General features: G+C 36.5%; 1 protein-coding gene across 1 annotated transcript in view; it reads right to left on the reverse strand.

Moving 5' to 3' along the window:
- NKAIN2 (sodium/potassium transporting ATPase interacting 2) overlaps positions 1-27265 on the reverse strand; it is an 887037-nt gene that overhangs the window by 131710 nt on the left and 728062 nt on the right. Inside the window, exon 4 of the mRNA XM_053664749.1 lies at positions 9155-9355. Coding sequence (XP_053520724.1) covers positions 9155-9355 — 201 coding nt within the window. The remainder of the gene's footprint in view (positions 1-9154; positions 9356-27265) is intronic.

Raw genomic sequence — 27265 nt, forward strand, 5'->3', positions numbered from 1 at the left:
CACATCATCATTACATTAGCCAAGATTCAAATGAAGGAGAGAATCCTAGAAGCAGCAAGAGATAAGGGGACAGTCACCTATAAAGGAGTTCCCATCAGACTGTCAGCTGATTTCTCCAAAGAGACCTTACAGGCAAGAAGGGGTTGGAAAGAAGTATTCCAAATCATGAAAACCAAAGACCTACAGCCAAGATTGCTCTATCCAGCAAAGCTTTCATTTAGAATGGAAGGACAGATAAAGTGCTTCTCAGATAAGATCAAATTCAAGGAGTTCATCATCACCAAGCCCTTATTCAATGAAATGTTAAAGGGACTTACCTAAGAAAAAGAAGATAAAAAAGATGAACCGTGAAAGGACAGCAAACTCACAGTTATTAAGAACCACACCTAAAACAAAAAGCAAATTAAGAGGACAGCTAGATCAGGAGTGAACCATAGAAATGAAGATCATGTGGAGGGTTAGCAACATGGGAGTGGGAGAGGGAGAAGGGGGAGAAGGTACAGAAAATAAGTAGCATAGACAGTAGATAGAAAATAGATAGGGGGAGGGTAAGAATAGTATGGGAAATGTAGAATCTAAAGAACTTGGGACACGTGTTCATGAACTAAAGGAGGGGGAATGGTGGGAGAGGGGTGTGCAGGGTGGAGGGGAATGGAGGGAGGAAATAGAACAACTGTAATGGCATAATCAATAAAATAAAAATATATTTAAAAAAGAAGAAAAAGAAATTAAAAAGAGAGAAAATCTACCCATAATATTATGATGTACAATAGCAATCAATAAACTATGGAGAAGGGATAGGAAAAGGGAAGATAAATGACTAGAAGACAGATATTAAGAAGTAAAAGAAATAAAGTTGCTGATAAGAAACAGATCAGACTTAAGAGGAGGAGAGATTGAAAATCAATAAAGAGAAAAGAGAAATGCAGGCATTTCAGAATAAAAGAAGAGGTAATGAAACACAAAATAACAAACTCTATAGCACTCTTCTAATTCAGTCCTTGACTTTGGAGCCATTATTTGCAATTAGCATTAACCAAAATAATTAGCTGACAAATAGCTGACTCATTAAATATAATACAATACAATATTGTGTTCAGAGAACTTCAGAGAAGATTATAAGTGATAAACATATGAGGATAAAAATAATGTGACCTTGAGTCTCAGGCTTACTGCTTGAAAGGAATTTAACTATGTGTGGGAGTCAAGAGAAAGGTCAGAAGAATAAATAGCAGTCAGGACAAATGCAGCCATAATGCAACACAGATAGGAACAGCAAGATAATAATGAAGATTAGGAATCATATACTGGTTGTGTAGGAGAATGTGTGGGGGTAGAATAGTAGTTTAAAATCTTATTTATAGGACTGGTACAGGCAAAAGGTACAGAAGGAATATTACAGATGGCTCTCCTTCTACTGTGTAAACACTATTAAGCTTAAGTATGTTTGCCCATATTGTAATTCTTTTTCACTCAAGTATAACATGCCAAACAATAAATTATCCCTCATATTGTATCTGTCATTATAAATCATCTTTACATAATTCCTTTCAGAATGCCTTGCTATTATTTGAAAACATAAACACATTCTACCATTATTATAAGTATCACTGTGTTATAGACCAACAGTGGCCAGAGGGGAGGGCAATCGTGGTGGAAAGAAGGGGAAGGGACCAGTCAAAGAACGTGTAGGAATGACCCATGGACATGGACAATGGTGTGGGGATTGACTGTGAGAGCAGGGAGTGGGATGGGTGGAAGAGGGCAAAGAGAGAAAAATCAGGACAACTGTAATAGAATAACAATAAAAAATAAAATAAAATAAAATAAAATAAAATAAAATAAAGACGTTCTTGTAAAAATAGAATTGCCAACAAACTTACTTCTTAAAAAAACTCTATCAAAATAATTGATCATGACTGAAAATATATCCTAAAAGAAGATACTATGTATATAAAAGGAAGATGGTAACATTTTGTTCAAAGACAAGAGCTCATGTATTTAAAAAAAATACTTTCAGTATATGTATATATAATTATTTCTTTCTGAAATAACTTATAATTTAATGTACATTACTGTTTTATTCCAAATCAAATTCATTATAAAATTAAATATAAGAAATAGAATTGTACATAACCTATTGAATAATACTCTGTGCAGAGAATTTTAATTTACATCTCATATTATTAAAGAAAACCAAATTATTGATGATTTTTTGCATCCTATAATCCTCACTACCATTTTAAATGTATTGGTGGTTTTATCCCATATTTCCAGGCATTCTTATAGATGAAGCGATACTGAACTTTGGTAATAAGAAAGCACTTTAAACATCACATATTGTTGGGAACCGCCCAGCCTGGTTTCAGAAGCTGTAACACCCCATGGCTAAGGCTGAGTAAAGGACCTTGGGACCATAAGCCACCAAGGAGACATAGCTTATCTTCCTGGCAAGGATGCTGGCCTGTGATCCTTTTTACTTCACCCTGCTTGGCCCCAGGTGAATGACTGGTTAGTCAATGACAGGTATTTCTCAAGGGAGAGACAACCTAAGATAGGAAGGGTCTCGAAGGGGCCCTCAGGGAAGGACTTGGGGGGCTATAGAAAAAGAGGGTGATGGACCCTTACCTCTTGGCTTTGACATAGCCTGAGTCCTCATTCTGTCTATGAGAAGTCTCCTAATCTCTTGGCTGCCTAACTTCCCCTGCGTGACTGAAGCCTGAAACAATGCTGGAGGGCTGTGTAGCCCTGGGCAGGAACTGGTGGTTTCCTTGGGCATTCAGGCTTAAGAAAGAATGCATAAAATCCTGTAAAACCTACTTTGCTAAGAATGACCTCAATTTTCTGATAAGGGTCCAAGCATAAAATGAGTTTGTTTCCCCAGGTTTTATAGCCCTTTAGCTAACTGACCCTGACTCAGAATAAATCCTCAAAGTTCTTTCTCTTTGAATGTAATCTACTGTTTGATCATTACTGCCTGACAATGATTGATGAGCTTTACCTGTATTCCTGTGCAAATTGAACCCAATAAAAGCCCATTCAGGAGCAGGATCCAGGCCCTTCTCCTCTGAGAGACTGGCTACCTTTTCTCCCCAAGCAGATCATGTCTTGGTAGACTTATTCTCATCTGTGGCCGAGCCCTCCCACAACATCTACATGGGTAGACATTGTACACTGATGGGCAATAGTTGTAATGAGATCAAATTGCCCCTGTGTAGGCCAGTGTGTGGGTACATTAAATAGTAACATACTGACTCTAAGAATTACAGTTCTATCTGGGGAGCAAGTAAAGTTTGTAGGATTTAGTTTATTTTTGCACACCACTGTGTTAGCCTGAAATAATAATGGTATTCTCAAGGAGCAGTGGAAGAAATTGAGTTAAGAAGAAAATAAATAATACCATCTTAACTGTTTTCAAGGCAATTTCTTAAACATTGTCTCATTTAGTTCATAATTACAAAATAATTTATTATATAGCTGAGTATAAGATTTAAGGATTACGACTCCCTGACTGTGAATATTTTACCTTATATTTTAGAATTTGCATGTAGGGAGCGCCAAAGAACATTAAAGGAAAAAAAATCTTCTATTTCATTTTTTGTTAGAGACTATGTAAGTTTTGCATTCTGCTTGCTTGTTCATGAACTCGCAGAACTACTCACCAATTTATAAGAGCACATTTCAGGAATAAAGCAAAATAAAAATATGATAATTATTCAGGGTTTACTTTTTTACTACAACTTGATTGACATTTATGGATAAGACATCAGGGTATTATGTTCTGAAATGGCTGTGTCATTGTCTAGACTGGTAGGGGTGTCTAAGCTGCAGCCTGCAGGCTACATGAGGCCCAGGCTGACTGTAAATGCAACCCAATACAAAACTGTAATTTACTTGAAGCCTTTTTTAAAATGCTCATCAGTTTTTGTTAGTGTCTGTGTGTTTAATGTGTGGCCCAAGACAATTCTTTTTCTTCCTGTGAAGCCCAGAGACACCAAAAGGTTGATATCCTTGGGAGGAACTGGGAATGGTTATAAAGTTAACATGTGCCTATTTTAGAAGTATCAATGGGTCTTGATCATTTTGACTATTCAAGGATAAATGCAGTGGAGGTGCAAAATTAGTTTGTGAAGTACTGTTTAGATGTTTTGCAGGACCAAACTGTGCCAAGAAATATCCTTTCCTGTTTCTGTGTGTTACCTTCATTCTCCTATTTCAACAACTTTGTCACTGGAAAAATTCCCTACTCGCAACAGTGGTTTGGCTCTTCTTCCCATATTTTTGTGACTATTTACACAAACTGTTCTGATGTTACAGAAAGACAAGTCACATTTATTTAGTTTATTGGGTTACTACCTTTTGACAACCATGTCCGTGTATCTCAGTAACCAGGAAAACCAGAGTTGGTGCAGTGTGTGCAGTATCTGATGCCAAGCAGTAAGGCTACTGAATTAGTACAAGAGCTTGGGAAGAAGCAGAGTTTTTATCACTCTGTCCCTTTCCATCACAGGCAGCAAGTAGTTTTGTTCTAGGAAGAAAATTGTTGTACCTCTTGGACAGTGAACTGGGAGTCAGAAGACTCAGTTTGCAGTCCCAGCTCCAAACCACCTCACTCTTTAGTGTGGAGATACAGTAGACAGAGCACAGAAGCACAGATTCAGTGTTTGGTGACTGGTAGCTATGTGATTGGCTAGACCCTGCAGTACTAAAAGGCAAATTTCTAAAAATTTCTTCACCCATCTTTCCAACTATTCTTAGGCAAGTCTTAGCAAGCCAAATGGCAAATATTAATCATAAACTGGGAATAGTTGGAAAGATGTGACTCTATCCATCTAAAATTATATATATATCTTCAAGCAGTTTTACCACAATCTGTTAAACAATAATTTCCATAATTGCATAAACTCTAAAAGGTACATATTTTTCTGAATCGGGAATAGATGTAACTGAAGGATGAAAGGATGAACTAGGTAAGGGACCTGAGGACAGCATCAGGTATTAATATTTATTCTAAAGTCTTCTATGACTTCCTTGCTAATCTGTTTCTGGTTGCTAAGCCAATTTTAGTATCTGTGGGAAATAGTGAGAATATTTACCTTTTTATCAATATCCTCTGCTGGTCTCCTAAAAATATTAATAATCAACCTCACTAAAACAGTAAGAACTTAGAAGTGTATCAGCAGTAAAAGAAATCAAAGAAATAAAGGGAAACACTCCCAGCAACTTTGGTTGAAGAAGTTTACATTAAATTTAGAGATATTGGTCCTGAGGAGGTAGCTAGAGAAAAGAGAGATTAAATATTTGGTTTTTTCCCAATTAATTATTTGGAATCTTAACATATTTTAAAACATAAAGTAATCTCAGGCATTGCAATAAGTGTTTTTCTTGAAAGCTTCATTTATTTACATTTATCTGTAAAACAACCTCCCTTTTCATTGTGTTGGTTCCAGGGAGTGAAGTGTAATGTATGCATTACAAATATGAGGCAAAGATTCCTCCATTCCCCTTACCCACAGCCGACACAGCCAATTGACCATGGTGGTTTTGTGGGTTTTTTTTTTTGCCACTGAACAAGTAGGAATTTGGGGGCCTCAGGAATCCATTATCCATTAGCTAGTGCTGGCATGCAGGTTGGAACCCATTTCCTATCCTTGGTGCCAGAGAAAAACTTAAGTCAGCATGTCCATCCTCCCTATTTACTAGCTAAGAAATCTTAAGAAAGGCTTTTAACCTGTGCTGCTGCCCTCACAGGACTGTTACGCAATTTAAAAGATTTAATTCCCGTGAACACATTTTGTAAACCGTGCAGTTCAATCACACATTTGAAGAAATTGGCTCATTTTTTCTGGGGTGAACCACACCGTCTCTCTAGCTGATTCCCTCCCCGGCTCTCCCCATACATATTTATTTGATCCATTTTATAAATGTGGGTTATTTTTAATTTCTGATTTTATTAGAACTGTGCACACCTGCATTCCTTTTGAATGTGATGTCTGATACTAACTAGAAGAAAATGCGGCTGGAGCAGGGGAGCTCAAATTCTCCCACCTGGCTCATCATTATGGTGTTCTGGCAGTGCTTTCTGCTTGGCTGGAAGCTGTGTGATTAATAGCCCCTCTTCCCAATTATATGGATAACTCCTCTTCCTTTGGCTGTAGACAAGAAATATCTTATGTACGCACAATGCAAATGAGGGCTTTGTGAATGCTAATTTCAAAATCAGCTAGGAGTTGATTGGCAGAAAACCGAACAATGGGGTGACAGGCACGCCAGAGGTCAGGAATCTGTGAAAGAAAGGCTCAGGGAAGGTGTAGAGAAAGAGCTAGAGAGATTTGGAGTTAATCAAGAGCAGTAGCTGGAAGAGCAGCAATTTATGAAAGCAGATCTAAGCTAGGTATCCTGGAAGAGAAGGCAGCTTCAAAGACCAGTGAAAACAATGAGAAGCTCGAGAGTTTAGCTGACTTTACAAAAAGCAGGATGGAATGAACTAGCCAAGATCATGCCACAAGCTGCACAAACTGTATTTTCTGTCTGTCACATCGCTGAAAAGTGCCTATTTGCACTTGTTTTGAATCATTAGGAACCTCACGTCATTTTTTTACTGTGACATCCTCAAGGTCAGAGATCTGTCATTTGTTTCTCTAGATGCCAGCAGAGGCCAAGTGCCCAGGTAGTGTTCACTGGACTGGACTTAAGTAAACATTAGATTGTCAGGGGGGTGATTTGGGCAACACCAAAATGGGAGGATCAGAGATTGAAGACATTATTTCAACTCTTAATCATCACAGCACAGTGATCAGAATGAGTACAGGAAAATGCAGTTGGAAGGCTCCCATCTAGGTAAAGCCAAATGTTCAAGATAAGTAAGCCTCATTTTGATTTGCACTGTAAAACTAGCTAGTTAAGATTTGCTAAGTTTCTGCACAACAGATACTTTCAGCCCAATACTGATGAGACAAAAACAACTCAAAAGACAAAAAGAATACTGATCTCCAAGCAACAGCCCTGGGTACATGGTTACTAACTAAATGACTAAGGTGATGCACAGGCGGCAGGCGTTGGGGAAGAAGAACGCACCCTGGACAGAAAAAAAGGTGGAAACTGGAGATGTAAAAATACTACATCCTGGGTTAGCTCGTTCAAACAATTTCTCCCCTCATTTGAGGGGCAATGCAGACAGAATTGAGAACCAGAAGCTTAAAATACCACTTATATTTGCCCTTATGGACACTCTGTCTGTCTTCTTTGTACTATAGTCACTTTGCCTATTCAGATGGTTTTTACTTATGTAAAAATACTTTTTCTTTGGGCAATATGTGAGCCTCAACGTATGCTTCCCTCTCCAAATGTATTTTTTAGAAAATTACATGCGAGCCACAATTTTATGTGGTGTTTAATAAATCTATATATAATATACACAATATATATTATATATATATACATATACACACATTATTTTGACTAATAATCTAAAATAGTCACATATAACTATCCAGGCATATGCTCTATCTTTATTGCATTCTTGATACATAGATGGAAGCTCCCCAAAATGTTGGAGTATAGTACAAAGGGAAGTTCCAAATCAAGAAACATTTATGTGCAACCACTCTCTAATACATATATGATGATGTTTTATCTGTCCCCTAAAACTGGAAATATTTTACTTATAACATAAGAGCATGAATACTTCATCTAAATGGATTTCAAGTAATGAAATGACTACTTCCATCCCATTGAATCTAACTAATCTTTATTTCAAGATAATGAAAATGATCATTTTTAGATGTTAAAGATATTATAGAATAGTTTGTTTATTAAGAAGTGTCTCAGATAGAACATTTTGAGGGAAATCATTCAGCACCTAAACTAAGAACATAATTCAAATATTCTGGAAATAATTTATTCTGGTTTACACATATTTACAGTCCCCCCTTTCTTCTGGCCATCTTGGGATTGGCTGAGACTGTGTGACTAGTTCGGAACATCGAGGATCTCCTGTCACGGAGGAGCAGTTTTTGCCACATTTATCTTTGTTCTCTCGTGTGGCCACCCACAATGACTCAGATGGCGGCTGCTTACTGCCTTGTTTGCTTGGTAACAGTCATGGGGGAACTTCCTGCTGACTCAGAAGAATAAACCATTGTGGTTTGCAGTCCCAGAGATTTGGAAAGTGCTTCCTAGAACAGCATTCTTAGCCTATTGTGATGTATATGCATATTTAATATCATTCCCATAGTAATTAACTGAAGGAAAAGGTAAAAAGCATATCACACTTGCATTATTTGTTAACAATTTTAAGACTATGCACGTTAATTGCAGATCTACATGGAGTCTGAGGAAAGTATAGGGATTGGCACATACAGATCTGTAATAAATAAATGGAGAAATGTATAATAAAGTTGCCTTAATTTTATAAATCCCACACAATTATTTCTTTAGCTTCAGTAGAAGTTTTTCCTGAGAAATAAGTATTGCTCTTATCTTTGTCCTAGTGATGCAATATAAAATAGTGTTTTATATAACATAGGCATGTATTGTACAAATATGTTCTACAAATACATAAACAAAAAGGAGCTAGGAGAGTTCTTTATCAGTAGAATTCTGTGAAAAAGGAGGGCATGATTTTCCTAGAACTGAAATTTATAGAAAAGGGAATTGTTTTGAAAGAGAGGGAGGGATAAAGGTGATGAGTGACACTTTGGGAGAAACCTAGGAAGAAGAAGATAGGGCAAAGGAGGAGTTTGAGGACTGAAAGTACACACAGAAAGAGGCGCAGTGGGAGAGGGAGACTACCCATTGAAACCTTATAAATTTGGGTATTACAGCATGTTGGATGTGAAAACTCTCTGACCTTCCCTTCAGAGTCTTTGGAAAAGTCTACCAAAAGCCAAATGATCCAACCTTAACTGGTTGGATTTCTTATATAAAATGCTGAAGTTGCACAAATTCTGTTTAGTAATTGCTGGAAATAATCAATGCACTCAGTCTAGAGCAAGACTTAACCTCAAAATCCCTATAAAATGAAAGTTGCATTAATTAGGAAAAAGCAAATAGCCACATGTTCCCTGAATATTCCATTTGTGTGCACTGAGACTGCGCAGAAATAAAACAATTCCAGAAGCACTAAGAAGAGGGGTTGGCTGTGAACACTTACTGCGAGGACAATCTGGAGGGAACTATGAGCCACTTCTATGTATTGGTACTCCAGAAGACACCCTGAGACCGTGATGTAGCGATGGTCTTCTGGGGCCCAGTCTGGGGCAGGTGTCACTGATGTCACCGTACATCCTGGTCCATTCTCCATCCACCAAGATCGGTGCATTGAAATATTAAAAGTCAGGATAAGGTCTGTTTCCTGCAAGAAGGCAATTTATAAGGATGAGAATTACTTTATAAATGTTAGTTAGCTTATTTGGACTGGCTTGTTCTGAGGTTCCGTTTTGGAAATATGATTCCCTCTCTCCTCTTATTCTATTTTATAGGAAAAAAATCATCTAAAGTGAAACTATGAGTTCTGCCTGAAAATTATGTATCCATGGATTCTACTTATGAAGGTTTACTGACTACAACATAAATATATTTATTTGTAAAATTATCACCGAGTTACATCAATTGTAAAACTAAAGAGCTCTTACTTCTTAGGACTTGTACATAGTATAAAGGGTATAATTTATTTCCAAGTGAAGTTCATCTTATTTTAAATCTATTTTTCTTTCTCTAAGAATATTCACCTTTTGCCCATTTAAGATATTAAAGTACTGCTTCAGTTCAACAAAATTTAACATAATGTTGTGGCTAATACTAAAATTTGTAAGATCTTTACCTATTAAAACATAATGTTACTTTATTCCCCTTCCTCTTCCTATTATTTTAGCAATTTTTCCTGGGTCTTTGCAATCTTGTCCACTTGCACTATAAATTAGCCATAACATTTCTTAAGAAATATCATTAGTAAACTATTGCAGGGTGGAGAAAATAAGTCAACAACTCTTTAGCTGAAGTGCAGCATATTCATGTGCAGCTATAAATGCAACAAAAGGCATAGGTTTTCCACTTAACTTGTAATCAGATATACAAACATGAAACTATTGATAGCACATAGACAAATGTTTTCCAAGAATAAAATGGTGAAAAGAAGTGCATTGAAGTCATTCTATTAGTCAGTAAAAGTCATAAGGGAAGATGAATTCTAACAAAGAGGGTCAGTGGTAAGAAAAAAGGAATTACCTGGGTCTCAGTGACAGAGCCACAAGATAAGAGATGCCAACCACTCTCACTCCAATGAAGTGCTGGATTGACTAGGTAGATCTTGCATAGAAAATAAGTGGTGATGGAAGGGGGCTTGACTTGGGATGGTGATCATTCAATACAGTGTAAAGATGAGGTGTTTTGGAATTGTGTGCCTGAAACCTCTATAATTTTATTAACCAGTGTCACGCCAATAAATTCAATAAAAAGTAGAAGAAAGAAAAATATACCTTAAAGCAAGTTTTGTGACTTTGAACTACTCACTTACACTGAAAATGTGACAGGGTTGAGCTAAAGTGAACAGCAAATTTGAAGATTAGGAAATATAGTCTTTGGAGAGAGCTGTGCTGTGAGCCTCATCACCTCTGTAAGGTGATGGGGAGCAATAAGGGTAATTTCTCTTCCTTTCAAGCTTAAGTGGGAGAGGCTTCAAGGTATCCCTTGGAACCTGGGAGATACAGCAGGCTAGTTAGTGTCTGACTCGGGTTTGATAAGTCTCAAAATAAAGCCTGTGGCTTGAGCTACCTGCTAAGTGATCAATAACAACAAAAAAGCTCCCACACCTTTTGGTTACATTAATTGATTTTTGAATGTTGAACAAGTCTTTTATACCTGAGATAAATCCAACTGGGTGTGGTGTGTAACTCTTTTTGTTCATTGTTGGATTCATTTTTCTAATATTTTGTTGAGGATATTTGCATCTACATTCATATGAGGTATTTATTTGTAGTTTTCTTTTCTGCAATATCTTTCTCAAATTTTGCTATTATTTTAATGTTTGACTCATAGAATAGGTTAGAAAGTTTTCTATATAATTCTATCACCTGAAAGAGATTGCAGAAAATTAATATAATTTGTTTCTTAAATATTTGGTAGAATTTGCCAGTGAACCCATCTGGGCCAGGTGCTTTTTGTTTGGGAAAGTCATCAATTCAATTTCTTTAATAGATACAGCCCTATGCAAGTTGTTTCTTCTTCTGTAAGTTTTGGCAGATTGTATCTTTAAAGGAATCTGTCTATTTCCTCTAGGTTATCAATTTGTGAGTGTAGAGGTATTAATAATATTCCTTCATTATCCTTTTAATGCCCAAGGGATCTATAGTAATAATCCCTTTTTCATTTCTGATACTAGTAATTTGTGTCTTCTCCAATTTTGTTTTAGCCTGGTTAAAGGCTTATCAGTTTTATTAATATTTTCAAAGAACTAATTTTGGATTTATCGATAATTGATAATTGCTTTTCTATTTTCAATTTTGTATTTCCACCCTCATTTTTATTATTTATTTTCTTTTTCTGCTTTAGATTTAAAATGCTCTTTTCTTTCCTAGTATCTTCAGGTAGAAGGTTGGGTTATTGATTTTAGAATTTTGTTCTTTTTATGTATATGCACTCAATTCTATAAATGTCCTTCTAAACACTGCTTTCACTGAATCCTACAAAGAATAGTATGTTATATTTTTATTTTTCATTTAGTTCAAAATAAGTTTTAGTTGCTCTTGAGATTTCTTTTTTAACTCGTGTTATTCAGAAATGTGTTGCTTAATCTCCAAGTGTTTTGGGATTTTCCCTTTATCTGTCTATTATTGATTTCTTTACATATTTTTGTGGCATATTTTTCACTGTCTAAGCATACCTGTCATTATTTCTTTTTAAAGAACTGTGAGAAGTCATTCAATATTAATTTCTACATGTTCTAACACTTCAGAACCAATCAATTCTTCTGTTTGTTTGCTTGTTCTTTTGCTGGGACCTCTGACCTAGAATCGTACAGGCTTCTGCTTCCATCAGGCTCCATGCAGTTGATGCATAAAATTGGAAGTGGGACTTCACCTAACATCATTATTTGTCTCTGAGGTTGGATCCTCAGTTTCCTGAGTTGACTAAGATGACTTAACATTCCTCTTAGCTTGACTAACATGTTTTTTTTTCCTGTGTATAGGCTGCTGACTTTTTTCCTTCGAACACTTTCTTTAGAACAGTCGCAATTGAAAATTCTTTCCATGCTCCTTGGAGATGTAAATTTCTAAAATGTAGGAATGTCTTTCTCAAGGTCCTGGGAGCCACCCCTTTGAAATGTAATTATGAATGGACAGAAGCTTGCTTTTGAGAAGAGATAATTGACAAACACAGATGGCCTAATCATATTGACTAACACTCTCACCTCTCAAATGTCCTCTAGTACTTTTCCATTAGCTAACCCTGGTATTAAAAATCCTCCCAACTTTTGCTTCAGTGGACTGAAGTTTAATTTTACTCTCCTATTGCAATCGTCTTGAATAAAGTCTTGGATGAAGTTCTTGCTTGTTTAACTTGGAGTTGAGCTCAGTTCTACACTAAAATCTCTTTCTAGTAAAGAGATCTTACTGTGTAGCAGTAGTTAAAACAAAACATGTCTTGCCAATTTTAACAAGTGTTCAGTATACTTTTTTTCTTAACAGCTCTCATATCTTTCTCTTATGTGATTTGCTTGCTTGCTTCACCAACTGCATAATTCACTAGTTTCTTAAGACTAGGTGAATACTTTTAAGTCTCAAGTGTTTTCATCCTATGCTTATATTAATTGGTTGATATTTTACCTGGATATGTGCTCCTTTGTTAAAAATTATTTCCAACATAACTGAGTGGATATTTTTCAATTATCTTCTATTTTTCATTAATACAATTAAGAAATATGTTGTTTTGTTTCCTGCAACATTTTGTGTAATCTATTTTCTTACTTTTGTTTTCATGTATCATTTTGTTTTAAATAGTGATATATATCAAAAATATCAAAACTGTGGAGACATTATAAAAATATCATTATACCCACCCCACGACTCAGCCTCATTAAATCTTATGCTATATTTGCTTGCAGTCATTTTTAAATAGAATTTTATACACATAAATGACATCTTCTCTGTATTCCTATATATCATTTCCCTCTTCATGGATAATTACTATCATTATTTTCATATTATTATTCTCATGACAGTTTTTTTGTAGCTTAACTAAATATGTACATATTCATTAATAATATAAATTTTTTAGATTTCAAAATGTATATATATTCTATAATTTATTTTGCTTCCATATTAAAGTTTTGAAAATTATCTCTGCAGAAAAATCTTAATTTCTAGCTGCAGTTTCGAAATTCTGTAAGTACCTTCATGATTTTCCTTTTCCTTGTGTTTGTAGAGCACCTGGAGAGCTTTCCCTTCCAATTTCGAAAATATCTTACATCATATCTTTCATCATTCCTTCTACTATTGTTATAGGAGTTCTGTAAGGCAGACATTTGACTTCCAGACTTAATCTTTCACTTACTACTTTTCTTCCCTGTTGTTTATATTTTATAATTTTCTTAACTTTCTTGGAGATTTTCTTTACCAAGTCTTCCCAATCTTACATTAAATTAAATTTTTATTTTTTAATATTTTGAAACCTTAAGAGTTAGTTATTCTTTCTAATTGTTGCTTTTATATAGCTAACATTTTTTAATTGCTTCTTGGAAATAAGTTTTCTTAGTTCTCTGCATTATAATTGTTTTAAAATTTTGTTTCCCACATTGTTTTGGATTTACCAAAGTTATTTATTTTTACTCTATAAAAAGTAGATAAATAAATAATATTCAAAAAAATTATCAAGGGTCTACTATGTCCCAAAGTAAATGCTTCTACCCTTATGGGTGGTCATTTTAAAGTGGGGGAAATTGAGAACATATGTGTAAGAATATAAAAATATCTACGTAGTGATTCATATATAAAGAAAATAAATATGAGTAAAGGAATAGAATGACAAAAAATTGGGTGGTGGGACAAGTGTGACTTTTAGATATAATGGTAAGAAAAGATCTCTTTTATTCATTTGTATTTGAATGAGTCCAGAATAACATGATAGGAGCGAAGACAGCAAACAAGGGAAAGAGCAATCCCAACCGAGGGCACAGAGAGTGGAATGCCCTAAAGATTTTCTTTTATGTTTGTTTTGTCTCTGACCTTATTGTTGGAAAGTTTCCTTAAAAGTCTGGTGATCATTGGTTGTTTCATATCAAAAAAAGAGAAACTAAAACTTGATTGGCAGTTTTTTATATGTCAGTGGGCTGGTCAGCTGGTATCCTTCACATATGATGACCAGGCAGTGCCTCCTGTGTACTAGGCCTTGGGACTCTGTAGAACTTTGTTCTGGGTCTTCCAATTTACTTATAGGGTAGATACCCGACTGCAGGATCCTTAGGCTAAACTGAGGAGTTGGTGGTCTTGCTACATAGTATGCAGATTTTTTTAAGTTTGCATTATTTTTAATTTAATCCTCATGTTATCAGAAACTTAGCCATGCCTGCTTGTACCATAAGAGTCTCACTTGTCCAGAGGAGAAGCCTGGGCATGTAAAGTAAAGAGCAAGCCTAGGATAGCCTAACTGTTCTTGAACATATATTCAATCCATTCCCCTTTTCAGTCCTCTATCTCAGTCTTCTAATTCTTCCACTTTTAAATACCGACTTTGCAAGGGTTTTGTAGGTCAAATCTGTACATTGGAACCATCCTCCACGTTTATGGTTTTTAAGCTTTTCCCATATTGCTAAATCACATACCAATCCTCCATCTACTTTTTATCTCTTAAAACTGCTGATGTCTCTTTTGTCCATTTCCCTCCTTTTCTTCTCTTTTTATTGTGAGTTTATCAGTTTTTTTTTTTTAATATTGTCTGGAAGAAATTCAGAATGAAATGTAAGTGCATATCTTCAACCAGCAATCATTAACTCTGTTATTCCTGGCATAATCTTATGTTCTTATTTACAAAAGTCTCTGTGTGTATGTGCATCTTGTGAACTCTGAGGACTGAGATGGGCTCCTGGTGGCTATGTGGATTCAAACATAAACAAAAAGCAGATCTTAGCAGCCACTTCTGTGTCAGGGTCTCTCACACAAGCTTCCCTTTACAGAGAAGCCTCTGAGCCACTAGACTGCCTGCCTTTGTGCTGCTCAACTGCAGGCCTGTGCTGTTTCTGCCATCTGAGCTAGTTTTTACAAAGAAGCTCCTGGAGAACTATTTCAACCAATAAGACCAAAGCTTTCCCCCCTGGCTGGCGTAGCTCAGTGGATTGAGCACCGGCCTGCGAACCAGAGTATCGCGGTTTGATTCCCAGTCAGGGCACATGCCTGGGTTGCAGGCCAGTTCCGAGCAGGGGACTCAAGAGAGGCAACCACACATTGATGTTTCTCTCCCACTCTTTCTCCTTCCCTTCCCCTCTCTCTAAAAATAAATAAATAAAATATTTTTAAAAAAAAGACCAAAGCTTTCCCTATCCAATCATAGCTTTGACCAATTGGAGTGGCTCTGTTGTAACCAATAAGAGTGGTCCCCTATACTGACCAATCAGGGATCAGAAACTGGTACTTCTGTCTGTATAGACCAGCTACCTGCAGCTGAAGACTGTACATTAATGTTTCTGTGACAGACTTCTAGCTGGGGCAAAGCAGAACCAAAGCTGAGCAGCTAGGCTGCCTGAGTGGCTGGGCTGCCTCTTGGCCAGCTGTGCGTGGTGCTGGCCACCTTGTAGCATTAGAGAACTATTACACAGCAGTGATGCCTCACAGCCATGCTGTATCACAGTTGAGCTGTTTGCACTGAATAAAGTGTCCTTCTTCCTTGTACGCCAAATTAGATTGACAAGAACAATCATCGACTAACAATGGCTGTGTTATTTTAAACACAAAATATAAATTCTCTGTTGTAAAACAAACAATATAAAGGTCTTCTTGAAGCCCCTTTTTAAGTTTAACAGACATTCCTGAGCATGATATATACCATGCATAATCAGTCAGTTAATTTCTACAGATTTATCATTTTGATTTCAAAATAGTAAGGACTTTTGAAACAAAGAACTAGTTTCCATAATACAAAACAAAGCGGAAAACCACAAACCAAATCTTATGTATTCTGGGTGATTTATTTTGAAAAACACACAAAATGGGCTCAGAATTCTAAGTTTCAAAAACTATTATATCAAAAAAATTTTCATAATTATTTGTTCAGATTAGTATAGTGACAAAAAAATCCCATGAATATACTTATTTGTCTCTCTTGGTAAGTCTTTAAAAAGTTCAGATTAAAGGGCCCTGTTCTTGATGATGCCATTTTTCAGAATAACAGGGTTTGATGTGTCACATAAAAGCTGTTATTAGTACTAAAATGTGGTTTCTGACAGGGGTTATATGCATTCAGGTCAACATAAGAAGCCTAATTGCTCAATAAATAATAAGCATTTGACCAAAAAAAATAGTTGACAAGTAAATGGGAAAATGATACTAATAATATCTCGAGAATTTTCATGGAAAGCTAAAACTTACTTTCACAGGTTATAACATTTGAGGAAGAGCATACCTGTGTGTATCTGTTCTGAGAGTAAGCAGTGGAGGCTGTAGTGGAAAATTCAGAAGGTGGAGGCTGCGAGTGAGAGGTTTTGAGTTGCAGTTTTAAACATCTCAAATAGTTTTTTAGATTCCTGGAGTATATTGAAAATTGATACATTCCCATTTCTAGACTGCTTAGTTACTATATGAAACACTAGAAAATGCCTTTTAGGTTGTAGTTATCAGCATAGTTACTAACAGATATTAATTTTTCCTATACTATGTGCAAAGCACTCTACCAAGCCATAATTAAGTAAAACAATATCAGATATAAACAGATATAAAATGTTATCCCTAATATTATAGGGATATTATTGTCTCTTTTGGGGGACAAAAAATAAAGAAAACGTGTAACTATACAAGGAAGCATTGGGCAAGTATATAAGGGCAAGTGTGGACAGCCCATGCACAGGTCCTCGGAGAGTGGGATGCCTGTGGACTCTGGTGAGTCAGCCTTCTAGCGATGGGAACTCTAACTGGGGCCTGGCCTGGCCGGGCTTGGATAGGCCAACAGTCTGCACCTAAATGCTAAATCAAACATCCTAGCTTATTGAAAGGTTTTTGATCAGTGACAGGGAAGGCACTAACATGAACCAAGGATAATCGCAATAAACATAATCAAGTCTCCTGTAGCATTTTCTCCTGTAGCAGAAAATATAATGAGTCCAGTACAGGTGCTGTATTAAACAATAATCATTAGAGGGGTGATGACACAATGTCATAAAACCCAAGTGCTTGACCTTAGTCACCCCAGACTATTCTGCTGAGTTCTATAATGGTCCAAGGAGGTTAGGACCAGGACCACTGCTTTCAATACTTGGAGAGTAAGAATGGGAACACATCAGCATTCTTATTACCTTAAAACATACTTCTTCTGGTGACAACATTGGAGGAATGCCAAGCAAACACATTTAATGGAAAAAAGCAGTTTTTAACAACAGCAGAAATACTCTGGGGGGATCAACATATTTATATTAATAAAACATGTATACTTAGTTATTAGGAATGAAAGACATAGTTAGGAAACTCTGATTGAATGATATTACATAATCATCTATGGAGGCAGGAGTTGGGGTAGTGGGCAAGGCTTTGACACCAAAAATCAATATTTTTCAATAAACTCTAATTTATTTACAACCAATACACACTGGGTTAAAGTTTAATATATTACCATAAAGCATCGTGTTATATCTCATGGTTAATATCCACACATGGATACCAATTCATAGGAAACCCTGAAAAATTCTTTAAAATCATCACCATTCATGGCTTATTCCTGGATGGAGAAGTTAATATTCTAACCCTAAATGTAACTGTTTTTTTCTATTAATACACTCATAGATCTATGCAAATCTGCTTATACATATAAAAACCCCATTGCTAAATTTGTCCTGGTAACATATGAATCAGTGAAAGCAAATAATATTGTTCAAGATGCCAGAAAGAATCAGCTGAGAAAATGTGGTTTTAGAAAGATAAGCAAAATTACAAATGCACTTTAATAGGTTGAATGAATGTAGCATATATAGGAATGTAGTCCAGGACATAGGAAAGTACGTATCTACCAGCTCTAAAATTCAAAGATGTGATTCATCCTACTGTATGACAAACAGTAGGAAAACAGATGGAGTCTAAAGTGTACACTTGTGACCCTACTTTCTTATAGAATAACCAACTATGGGTAACTCTGAGATTTGGCTGATTGTGGATCATAAATTCAATATGATGCCACGGCTAATGCTAGTTTCTGTTGTTGGTTATTCAAGAAATGATTTGAGAAAATATTTCTCTGACCATGGAAAATATTACAAACACAGCTCTAAAAACAGATGAGAAAGGTCTGATGGTATATAGATTTCTAACAGCTAGATTCTTTAAATCAAAGTTTGTTTCTTCCCATTAGGCAGAGAGATTCACTGAAGATGTAATAATATAAAATACTTAAAATTCATTGATACTATGTTTTCATTGTTTCTGTTTCTAGCCTGAGAGTAGGTTTTCTTGTCTGTGTTCCAAAGAAGGTATTTCATTCTTCTGTTGTAAGTCTTATCCTGACTGCCTTCTTAGTTGAGATCAGTGTTTTATACTATTGCACATTTGGTCTGTACTCTCTGTGTCCTGAGCATCGTTGCTAAAGTTTCATTTGGGTGAAATTCCCCTTAATACCTCATATATGTATATGTATATATATATAATAGTTGACACACACATATGTGTGTATGTATATGTGTGTGTGTATGTGTGTGTGTATAGATAGATAGATAGATAGATAGATAGATAGATAGATAGATAATGGCAACAGTATATTATCTTGGTCAATTATCCTCTTATGCGTAAAGGAATATGTTAAGCCTCAATGTAGTCCCTGTTTCTGTTTAAGAAGTTAATAGTAACTCTCAGCTGGAGAAGAAAATCTGCATCTGGAATATAAATTTTATTTTAAGAGGATACTTGCAATGTTCTAAAAGAGAAAAAAGAGAAGGAAGGAGGGAGGGAGGGAGGATAAATGAAAAGAAGGAAAGGAAAAAAACAAATTTAATAAAGAAGCCTGCATGTAATGTTAAAGTTAATTGAACCTTCAGGATCAAAAGCCTTTTTTAAAAAAATTTCTAATGAAAGGACCCATCATCTATGAGTGGGCTCTAAGTTTGGCGAAATGTCTTTTTTCCTTTCTTTCACACCCTTAGAAGCAGATACTAGAGGCAGAATTTTCTCAGCTGGTTACAATAATGAAAGATCAACTCCTCACTGACTTTATAGTTTTCCATGTACTGAAACCTCTTCGGGCAGCTTTTCCTGCTGTTTTCTCACCTTCCAGGAGTCCCCTCCCTGCAGGTATCTTTTTCATTTTGTGAGTGTTCCTTTCCTGCCTAAGAGCTTTCAAAAGTGATCTGCATTCACTCTGGGGGCTTAGGGAGGCATAGAACACATTAGCTCTTTCAAGAGATGTTGCTTCCATTTTAGCACTCAGTGAAAGACCACCATTTTATGTGTTTTAAAGCACATTATTGTGGAGTTTTCATTGGCATGGAGGCACAAAGGTATAGATGATACTGAAGGCTTGGAGACATTGAAGGAACAATGAAATGTCCTCCTCAGTAGTTCCCCACCACTACTGCCAGTCTTTATCCTGCCTACATATGCAACCCACTGCTGGTATTTCCCAAGGTCAGAGATTCCGATTTGGATTGCATCTGTGCTTGTCTCCAAGGATTTTAACTTGTAACAATTGAACTGGGAGCCCAGTCTCATTTGGATCCATTATTTTGTTACCAGAGATACTAATAAAGTTTTATGTCCTTTCTTTCTGAATCATTCATTCTCTGGAAGAGAACAGTCTATTTTAAAAATGACCAAAAAAAATAGTAGCAAGACAGAGATCAGTCAAATGTTAATGTTACGGATGGACTGCATGGTCATTTTTCATTTATTCAGAATGGCCACAGCTGAAGATGAAATAAAATACTACTTAACAGAAAATTTCTCTGTAAGATCTCTATAAATCTTTAATTTGAAGATAAGTATCTCTTGGTGCATATGAGTTTTGCAACTTATTGAGAAACTTGCAGCGATGTGTACTTCAAAAAGGAAAGGAAATAAAATGTATGTGTTCACTGCCTAATAAATGCTACAATGACATTTAGAAGTAGGGGTTGCTATGCTTATTTAACAGAAGAAAAAATGAGGCTCAGTGTGGATATACAGCTGCAGCAAGCTGTCTTTATTAAGGATGAAACTAGGTTTCAAATTTTTTTCCTGCTTTCCTGCTTTCCTACTGGAACTTGTTACCTTTTAAGGAAATTATCTTGGCCACCTAATCAATCATTGCCAAAATATCATATTTGGTTTGGAGAATGTATTAAAATTTTAAAAATGGTAGACACATAATTCATACAGTATATTTCAAAAATTTCCATATGCTATTCAGAAACCTACTCAGCATTATATTACCTGACATGTCCTGTTATATGGTTTGCCACATTGAACCCAAAACTCATTGTACCCTAAATTTACAGTGGAATTATAATAGCATTGCATTTGGATGAAGAAGCTTTCACAGATATTTTAGTTGTATTCATGTGAGATAATTTTTTTATAGTGGTAAGATTTGTCTCTTGTCTTATTATATCCTGGCAAGTACAAAGATCAATACTGCTTAGAATTTTTGGAGACAGATGTAAATAAATCTCTTAGTCTAAATACATCACCTTTAAGTACATGTACTTATTTCATTTGGGTCATATCCTAGGAGTACTTTGTAGCTTTTGAAACATACAAGGCCAAGAGGCTACTGGATGAAAAGTCACTGCCTAGAAGAAAATACTAGAAAATGGAAAAATAGTCATTACCATTTTTATATTGATGAGCACTTAGTTCCTTAGCATCCTTTAGGAAGAGAGAACATTCTCCCCAGAAGTAGAAGTGAAGGCAGAAGTATAAGTTGAGGGCACAAACGTGGGAAAAAAATAACTAATTTGATCATATTGATGCAATGGTAGAAAGACAGAGAGGTAGGGTAGTGGGCAAGATAGGAGTTCATTCTAGAGATGACACTGATGTTGTAGCAGCACAGCCATAGCTTAGCACTTCTTACTTAAAAGATGTGCTTCCTTCCAGTTCTTTTTTTCTTAGAAAGGCATCATCATCTATCAAAATATTCCTTTTTTATTGGTTATTTTTAAGAGTATGCAACATGAGAAGTCTTGTGAAAAGGAATAGCTTAATAATTCCCCTTCCAAGGTGCTTGTTCATAGCCATAAGCCAAGGGGCCACTGAATTTATACCATAGATGTTGGCACATCCAATATGAAATCGGAAATCACACAGAGAAAAATATAGTGGTGTGATTTTAAGGTATAGGTAGATTTTGTTAAGCTACTTCAATAAAAAAAATAATAAAATAACCAGCTATTTTCTTGCAGTGAACATAGGAATTCCATGACATGTAATTTTCTCACACACCTAAGGTATCTTATAGTCAGTCTTCTCTCAGAATGTTTTAGTGCTTGACAGACACTGTTCAGATTGCATCCTGACTCTGTGTCCAGGGGGGTTATGTGATCTAAAATCCATGCCACAGGAGTAACCTTGAGAGAATTTGGGTTGACCTGTCTGGAAGAGAAAGGAATCAGAAGGATCCTCATAACTGCCTTAAAATATTTAAAGAAATACAAACATTCAGAAGGATCAGACTAATTATTTATAGTTAACTCCAGAGAGGCAGGCAAAGATTCAAGCTCATGAATTTATCTGGAAGTTATTATGGCAAGCCAAATGATAACAAGTGCTCTCAAAGGGAATGGGTGGTATTCTGAATGATGAATTCCTGCAGCTAGTCATATCCAAGTAAACTTTGGATGTCCATTTACGAGTGAAGGTTGTATTAAAAGCTTGTTCAGTTACTTTCCTCAAAATGATTCTATGATTATAGAAACAGAGGGAGATTAAATATTATGTGTTAGGATTTTCTGTTGCCTAGGTTTATTCAGTACCACTTAAATACATAGGGTAATGTAAACTTCTGAGGATATCACTCACTCTAGTTCAGGTAAAATAACTTAGAAAAATACACTATAATTTAAAGTTTACAAATGGCTAGTTTATGCTGAATGTTAATAACTTGCCTCCATTGACAACTACTAATTTTAGCTATTAAATACTGCACTATGCTGTATTTGACAATGATTATATATAAATTCTCAGCATCAGAGCACTTAGAGAATCTCTTTAGGAGTATCAAAATCACTTAAACACTCTTGTGTAAAGGGGCAATTTTAATACATTTTCACCAATCACTGATTATTCACAGCTAGAGCCAAGGGAATAACTTGAATTTACACAATGAATCTGAAAAGTTCCTACAAAAATTCAAGCATTTTAAGAATTTAATCTTGTTAGAATATTAAAAAGGTCACTTTTATAGAGTAAGGCTACATAATTTTGTGTAACTTTTACCGGTTATGCACTGATTAATGATGAAGACACATTTGAAAAGTGAATTCTTGGGCAAATTTCATCCTTGTGGGGATATCACAGAATGCACTTACACAAACCTCGATGGCATAGCCTACTACACACGTAGGCTATATGGTACAGCCTATTGCTTCTAGGTTACAAGTCTATGCAGCACGTTACTGCACAAAACAACACAAGATTAAGTCAAGCAGGAGACATGGTAAACACAAGATGTATGAGGATGCTGCCAGAATAACATGCATTATGTTTTACAAGAAATGTTTTTATAGACTTCCGCCAACATGGAGGTATAGGTGGAGATGTTGTTCTTTCTCACACAACCAAGTTTAGAGACAACAAAATATTAGCAACAGAAAACACAGCCAGAACACAGAAAATTGAACTTTTCGGAAGTCCGATAACAACAAATTCTTCAGCCTGACCTGTAAGAGGGGCGAAGCCAGCAGAGGGGGGTTGCACAGGAAAACTCAGTCAGATGGACTCAGGTGCGTGGATCCCAGGCATGGGGTTGCAACGGGTGGACCCAGTGAGCAACCCAGTGAGTGACCCACGAACCCAGAGACGGCGCAGGGCGGTGGGTTGACTGTGGTCACGCATTCGTGCGCAGATAGATCTTTGAGGGAGTGGGCGGTGAGATGGGACCCAGCAGGCCCCAGCAGCTGGAGGCAGCAGAGGAGGCCGCCATTTTCCCACTCTGACCCCACCCCCACACACAGCGTCACAACCCAGCGACCTGGGCGGCCCCACCCTGGTAAACACCTAAGGCTCTGCTCCTCATAATTAATTGGCGCGAACAGACCAAAAATGGCTCAAGAAGATCTCAAAGTCCTAGAGCCCATAACTTTAAACGACGAAGAAATTGCCAAACTTTCAGATGCACAGTTCAAAACACTGGTGATCAGGATGCTCACAGAACTGGTTGATTTTAGTCACAAATTAGAGGAACATATGAAGGCTAAACTAATTGAAATGAAGGGAATTGCACGGGAAACCAATAGTGATGAAAAGGAAACAGACTCAAATCAAGGGAGTGAACCAGAAGGAAAAAATAATGACCAAACAGGAAAATATGAAGAAACAAGAATTCAAAAAAACGAGGAGAGACTTAGGAACCTCCAGGACATCTTTAAATGCTCCAATATCCTAATTATAGGGGTACCAGAAGGGGAAGAGGAACAGTTACGAGTGGAAAACTTATTTGAACAAATAATAAAGGAGAATTTCCTCAATCTGGCAAAGGCAATAGACTTCCAGGAAATCCAGGAAGCTCAGAGAGTCCCAAAGAAGTTGGACCCAAGAAGGAACACACCAAGGCACATCATCATTACATTAGCCAAGATTCAAATGAAGGAGAGAATCTTAGAAGCAGCAAGAGATAAGGGGACAGTCACCTACAAAGGAGTTCCCATCAGACTGTCAGCGAATTTCTCAAAAGAAACCACACAGGCAAGAAGGGGCTGGAAAGAGGTATTCTAAGTCATGAAATCTAAAGACCTACAACCAAGATTACTCTATCCAGCAAAACTTTCATTTAGAATGGAAGGACAGATAAAGTGCTTCTCAAATTCAAGGAGTTCATCATCACCAAACCCTTATTCAATGAAATGTTAAAGGGACTTATCTAAGAAAGAGAAGATAAAAAAGATGAACAGTGAAAGCACAGCAAACTCACAGTTATTAAGAACCACGCCTAAAACAGAAGCAAATTAAGAGGACAGCTACATCAGGAGTGAAAACATAGAAATAAAGATCACATGGAGGGTTAGCAACAGGGGACTGGGAGAAGGAGAAGGGGGGAGAAGGTACAGAAAATAAGTAGCATAGATGGTAGGTAGAAAATACATAGAGGGGAGGGCAAGAATAGTATAGGAATATAGAATCTAAAGAACGTGAGACACATGATCATAAACTAAAGGGGGGAATGGTGGGGGCAGGGGGTGCAGGGTGGAGGGAAATGAAGGGGGAATAGAACAACTGTAATGGCATAATTAATAAAGTCAAAAATAAAAATTAATTAATTAATTAATTAATTAATTAATTAATGTTTTTATAAATAGGAAAGTACACTCTAAAATAAAGATAAACAGTGTAACATAGAAAAGACAGAGACCTATGACGTATTCATTTATTATCATCATGAGGAATAATGTACTTAATTGTATGTGCTATACTTTTGTATGACTGGTACAGTGCAGTAGATTTGTTCACACCAGCCTCAACATAAGACATTTTGCTTTGATATTGCAACAGCTATGATGTCACTAGGTGATAGGAAATTTTCATCTCTATTATAATTGTAGGGGGTCACTGTTGTATATTTGGCTGGTTGTTAACCAAAATAGTTATGTGGCACCTGACTGTACTTTAAAATATTCAGTCACAAAGGAATGGAAAGTTATTGCATATCCTAAGGCTAATTAAATTCAAATCTGACAGGTCCAACTCCTTCTACTCTAAAATGCAGTAATTAATTTTTCCTGGTGCTACATCATCACTTAGCATGGAATGAAGCTTTAGTTTTTATTAACTGTATAATTGGATTTCTCCCAAGTTGAGTCCATGTTAATCTTTCTCCATAAAGAGAGATGTATGTGCCAGGGATCGCTGAGAATAAGAAAAGAGAAGAGTAAAACTATTTCCCGTTTAGGAAAATTTTGAAAGACCTCATGTAATTTGTTGCAACCAGTTTTTCTGGTCTAAACTATCCAGGTAAATTATACAATATATCACTCTGTTCACCTGTGGAAACTAAGATAGTAGGGCTGGTGGGAAAAAGTAAAACACTGTGAAAGAGAGTACTTGACTTCATGACCAGGGGTATCATTCTCTATATTGCTTTTTCATTCTATAATACAGAGGAGATAATGACCATCCCTTTCCAGGCACTTGAGTACCAGAGAAATATAGCGGGAACTGTTACCTTGAATGAGGATGAATTTGGTTTTAGTGGTAAAGCTCTATAGGATACTGACACAAAGAGATTTCCGACCATTTGTAATAATTAACCATTTTCATCTGAAGAATCCTACACTTAACTGAAGTTTAGCACCTGAGAACCTTTTCGTATCACTAGTGAAGGGCAGTCTTGACATGCTTTCACAGTATTCATGCTCAGCCCCCAAGCCCTGGCTACCCCAACTGTGTCACTTTGTCCATAGTACTTCCTCCCACCCCCTATCCTAAACTCTGTCTAAGTGTAGAAAGCCTACATTTTCCTGTGTATATTTCCAAACACAATACTGGCTTCTTTACCCTTCCCTAAACCTTCTTCTCTCCACTCTAACCTAACACTTCAGACTTTGTGTCTAGCTATGTGCCACCTTCCTATGCTAGCAGTATGCCTGGCTGTAACTTCTTGTCAGCGTGCTTTGAATTCAGAGCCTGGGCCCTGCAGTCCTTCTGTACCTGACTGCTTTTCAAGGCAAAAGGCACATCAGCATAGAACCTAGACTCTAAATATACTCACTAACTGATCACTGGCATCTGTATCCCTTCAGTATGACAAGTGCCTGGCATAGCTTTTGAATTGACATTTATTGAGTCAATGGGTTCTATGTACTTATAATGAACGTTGTGGTCACATGAGGAATATCTCTTTATTGCTTTGTTTAACTCCCTTTTTTGAGTAAAAGAGATTCCTGGAAAGCACATAATTTTTTTCAATATCTTAATGTTGGAAACAGTTTTGATGTTTATCAGATTTAAACCATAAACAAAGAAAGAGGCTAAAGGAAAATGAATAAGAAACTTGTGTTCATTAGATAAATGATCACAGTAGGTATTGCTTTGCTTCTCTTAAGCTCCAGGGACCTTATTTTCTCCACAAAATAAACAGAAAACAATATATTTCCTGTGCACATGGCTAAATTATTCCTTCCCATGGGCCAAAATAGGTAAGAAAAACATCATGATACACTGGCTTTTGGGGGGCATAATTTGAAATAGGAAATAGCATTGAGTATGAATTTTGGGGCTAGTCTGAGAGAAATCATTTCAGAGCCTTCCAGGGGCAAAAGATAAACTGCCTATCAGTATCTGAGGAAAACACCTAAAATTTCAACAGTTTTAGAGGCAGAAGTCCTTAAAAGCAGGAGGACTGTTTTAGTTGACTTCTGATCCCCTCCCCTCTGCATATTTCTGGGGCTTGCTTCTTAGACTCAGTACATTAAGAGAAGAAAAAGTACTTACTTCCCACTCTTTAGGTTTTCAGACATGAAAAATAATTTGTATTTCATTTCTCCTCAGGGAACAGGATGAGAGAAATGTGTTTCCTATGTCTCTTTTCTTTCTCTAAGCCTCACTACCTCCAAGCAGGGTGACTTCTTTGATAGATAAGTTGGGCAAAGGGAGTGAGCATGCTCAGCTCAGTCAGACCTCTCTTATTTGCACACAGCTTATTCACATAAAGCAAACAGTCTTTTTTTTTTTACCCTAACTTTCTTTCTTTTTTTATTTAATTATTGTTCAAGTACAGTTTTCTGTCTTTTACCCCCATCCCAGCCCACTTCCCCAGTCCTCCCCACCTCCCTCTCATTTCCGCCCCCATTAGTTTTGTCCATGTGTCCTTTATAGTTGTTCCTGTAAATCCTTCCCTTTTTCCCATGCAATTCCCTCCCCTCTCCCATCTGGTCACTGTCAGCCTGTTCTGT

Source organism: Artibeus jamaicensis, unplaced genomic scaffold (genome assembly GCF_021234435.1).
Source record: "Artibeus jamaicensis isolate MK-2021 breed Jamaican fruit bat unplaced genomic scaffold, CSHL_Jam_final contig_387, whole genome shotgun sequence".
NCBI lineage: Eukaryota > Metazoa > Chordata > Mammalia > Chiroptera > Phyllostomidae > Artibeus > Artibeus jamaicensis.